Here is a 4,385-nt window from a genome sequence, read left to right as displayed (position 1 = left end):
TGAAATATGTAGTTACATTGAACTTTTTAAAATATTTTAGAGATAGTTTGAAAGTTCTTGGAAGTCAAAGTGTTTTCTTAGTAGAAATTTTTATGAAACTAATAATTAGATATGAAAATATTTTATGAAAAATAAAGAGGTTTTTGTAATTTAAATTGAAATTTATAAATCATTAATAATTGCCTCTTTATTAACTCCATGATAAAAATTCCTCACAATTATTGAATCATTGATTGAAAAATTTCATGTGAAAATGAATATTGGATAAATTTAATTTCCAACAATTTGCATAGATAGACCGCTTAAATCAAGATTGTCATAACTTTCAAACTTGATCTAAAATATTTTAGAACACTTTATATTATTAGAAAAAAGATATCGAATACAAAAAGGTAAAAGTAGAAAATCCAGAAAGTAAACGAGAGGAAAACAATCCATCTTTATTAATGTAACATAACATTCTCCGCTTCTTTGTTCTCGATATTTTATTTCTACAAAATCATTGGAAACTATCAATCGTCCTTGTTTTGAATTCGGGAGAGCTAAGCTCGATTTAAAATTCGCGCGCGACAGCGATTCGAAAAGCCCGCGCTCGGCTCGGCTCCGCTCGGGTCGCGTCGGTCGCGCTCGGCCGCGCACTCGCTCGCGGAACGAAACGGGTTCGGCGGCCGCCGGGTCTGGGAATTCAGCAGAAGCTCCGGGAGCTCCGGTGTTCCGTTCGCTAGTCGCAGGGTTCGACCGCTCGTGGACGGGTCGTGGGTACGTAGAGAAGAGGAACGTGGTGCGGTGCGTGGCGCGTGAGAAAGTCCACGAAGACGACGCAGAGACGCGCGCGGACCGAAGGTAACGCCGAAAGTTCTTTCGCAAGCGCGGTGGGAGAGAGAGAGGAAAAGTGCGAAAAACTTGGGGAAGAAAAAGGAAGACGGAAGAAGGTGGGAGAGGAGGTGTACGTGGTGTTTCGCGAAGTAAAGCGAAGTCAGTGATCAGTGGTTCTCTCTCTCTCTCTCTCTTATTCGATTCGATCGATCGTGCTACGTCGTAAAAAAAGAGAAGAATAATCATCGAGCACGCTACTCCGCGAAAATCCGCCTTCCTCTCTCTCTCTCTCTCTCTCCCCGTGACGACGGTGCAACACTCCTTTTCCTGCCTGTCTTCTCCCGTCCCCTCCGAGTCCTCCCCACCGTTTCATTCGTTTCCTCTTAGCCGCGTGCGCGTTTCCGCCGCTCTCTTCGGGGTTGCCGGCTGAGCCGAGGCTACGTCGACGCTCTCGGAACTCTCGCGGAGAAGGAGAAGCGCGCACAGGTGCAGGTGCATGCATATAGAGGTTCCGCGAGCGGGGGAGGCGAGGAAGAAGGAATCGGGGAGAGAAGAAGAAGAAGAAGAAAAAAAAAGAGCGAATAGGAAGGCGACAGCGACAGCGGGAGCAGACGGCGGAGGTCGCGCGTCGCGAGTGCTCGCGTACGGTGCGAAGTGCGCCGCGAAGGAGCACGAATCGAAGTGGCAGGATGGACGACACCGCGGACCCGCCGCGAACTTCGGACGTAACGGCGATGGGGGGAGGCGAGAGCGACGAGGCTCCTACCTCCTCGAAGATGTCGGACGTCCCATCCGCTGACGCGGCTTCCTCCTCAGCCGATAACGTCGCCGAGAACCGGGAAGGCTCGATAAGAGCCGCGTCCCCGGGGCCGAGCCCCGTTGCCGCAACTACCTCCTGCCCGACGACGGCGATGACGCCGCAGCCGCCGCAACCAGGGTGTGGCTGCGTCGCCGCCGCCGCAGCTGTCGCCGGCGACCGGGACGAGATCACGGTGTGCATCACGCCGACCACCGGCGGCCAGTTCGAGCTCGCGGTGGACCGCAACGACACCGTCGAGAGTCTCAAGAAGATCATCTCCAAGAAGCTCAAGGTCGCGAAGGAGCGCATCTGCTTGCTGCACCGCGAGAGGTGAGTCTTTTCTTCTTCTTCTTCTTTTTTTTTTCTCTTTACTTGCGTCGAGAGAGAGAGAGAAGGATCGAAACCGGTGTAATTTCGGTCGGACTTCCGAGAAAGAATTCTTTATTCTTGTGCCAGAGAGGCTCGAAAGACTATTCGCGTCTTTGTTTGATTAGAGAAAATCGGTTTCTCCAGATCAGAATTCCAGGTGAATTATTAAATTTATTCGACGACACTCTATCTTGTTTCTCGAAGAGAAGGTACGCTGAAAATTCTTCGCTCGACTTGAATATTTTGGTAATCGAATCAAACGTATTTGGAACATTAAATACGAATATGTATGTTTTAGTCAGAAAATAGTAATTTTAATTGAAAGGTTTGGTCGAGTCGAAACATTTTTTTTCCCAGCGTATCTTTTTTTATTTACATTGATCTATCTCTGTTTAAAGTGGAAAGAAATATTGAAGAAGATATTCACAAATGACAAATGAATTTTGATTAAAAAGGAATTGTACAAAGGAGTCTAATCTATTCTATTTTATTGTTACGCATATTATGTTATTTCATATTTTCGACGTTTATTAAGCGCTCCGCAACAAAAAATCATGAGATTAAAGAGTGATGTTGAAAAGCAAAATATACAGTTACACGTCTCAAGTACACTTAAAGCTCCAGTTGTATTTTTTCACTGTTTCTGTTCTCAAGTCGAGACAATTATATTCCGACACAATCATATTCTTATAAAAAAAAAAAAAAATATAGGTATATATAAGAAATATATTTCTTTAATCTCTATTGATTCTTGGAATTCCTTTTAGAATCCAGCTGAAAAGACAGATCATTGTGATAAATATCGTTCTTCTTTTCGTTTCCCTTCCACTTTTCACGACGAAAAACGGACAAGGAAATGCTATTCTCCGGTAAAGATACCGAATTCTTTGTCAACTGCGACAATGCGCAGATCAAGTTTCGGGAAATATAATAAAATACATGTGATAAAAATTAAAAAATAGCAACGAATGAGAGAGGAAATACATCAATCTATTACACATCGATAATAATAACTGTGCGATTAAGAGACTCCACTGAATCGCTCGCGTTATCTCGAAGGCGTCGCGGCGTCTCGCTCACACATGCACATAATACACACATATATATATATATATATGTGTATATATATATATATATTCCGCGTCGCTTCTATTTTTCTCACGAGCGACGTGCGTTCGAATCGGACCTCGCCCCATGCTCCGCCGGCTCCGCAAAGAAAGAAGAGAAAGAGTGAGAGGGAGAAGGGCGAGAGACCAGAAAGAGAGAGAGAGACGAAGCTGGCTGACAAGAAGAGGGAGAAGGCAGAATAGAGACGACCCGGGTAGAGAGCGAACGTACAGGCTCGTCCTTCGTGCCGGTGCACTTTTGGACATGCGTTGGTGAGAAGAGAGAAAGAGACGGGGAAAGAAAGAAAAAGAACGGTGTATATATACCCGCAGATGTGTATCGGCTGTTTCAGAAGCACAGAGAGAATTTTCTCTTGGAATTTAGACCGTGAGGTAATATATGTGACGGTGCAGGAATTTTACGAGAATTTTTCGAATCAATATATATTTATCGCAATAAAAAATAGTAATGTGTACGTGGTAAAATTAATCGAACGTGTATTTTATATCTTATTGTGGTAGATATTTATATTTTTTATTGTGGTAAATATTATGTATATTTAATCAAGAAGCTCTCTTATAAAATTCTTCCAATACCAGATTATTCCACGATTTATCATGATTTTTAAGGTAAATTCTAAGAGAAAATTCTCTCTGTGTAGGGAATACTTTGGAAGGAAAGTTGTGCGGGGTGGAATAAAAAATGTAAACAAAGAATAGCGCGTTTTTAGAGTTCGAATTTGAGAAGAAAATAACATTATTTGGTCTTTAACCTTTAATCAGAAAACCAATATTGTTCATAGTCTTATCACAGTATTATATATATATATCGCTCGGAATGTTGCTAAAATTGTACACTGAAAACAAGTGTTAGCTTGACTAAATCTTCTAATTAAATATTTTGTTGATTGAACATGAAAATATTTAAATTAAATATAATGTTAAATACGTATATTTGACTTAAATACTAATATATATGTTCAATCAACAAAATAGTAATTTAATTGAATGTGTCGAGTTAACAAATTTTTTCAGAATACTTGGAATTTCAATTTTTTTTTTATCATTATCGTATCTCACGTAAATATGCTTTTGTATATTGTGAAATTCGAATTATGAGAGATTGCTCAATTTTCGAAACGAGACATGAGACACACACGTGCCTCGACAATTTCTTTTATTCAATAGCATTGTCATTATTCCGTCTCAAGTTTACCATCGCAAATTTTTTTCTTTGGTTCTTGCCTATTAATCCTTGACACGAGTTAACTGTATTCATATTTGAAGGCCTTATA

General features: G+C 41.5%; 1 protein-coding gene across 2 annotated transcripts in view; it reads left to right on the top strand.

Annotated features, from left to right (window-relative positions):
- Positions 1-179: 179 nt before the first annotated feature.
- The window catches only part of LOC114946670 (uncharacterized), a 37,346-nt gene continuing 33,140 nt past the window's right edge, over positions 180-4,385 (top strand). Inside the window, exon 1 of one of the 2 annotated variants that reach the window (XM_029323312.2) lies at positions 180-1,945. In XM_029323312.2, the coding sequence (XP_029179145.2) occupies positions 1,506-1,945 (440 nt within the window). In that variant the 5' untranslated portion in view covers positions 180-1,505. The remainder of the gene's footprint in view (positions 1,946-4,385) is intronic. The other variant, XM_029323313.2, reaches the window with a different exon arrangement.

Source organism: Nylanderia fulva, unplaced genomic scaffold, assembly GCF_048542155.1.
Source record: "Nylanderia fulva isolate GAGA-0341 unplaced genomic scaffold, ASM4854215v1 Scaffold9, whole genome shotgun sequence".
NCBI lineage: Eukaryota > Metazoa > Arthropoda > Insecta > Hymenoptera > Formicidae > Nylanderia > Nylanderia fulva.
The sequence above is the reverse complement of the archived record's forward strand: the minus strand, read 5'-3'. Positions and strand labels throughout refer to the sequence as shown.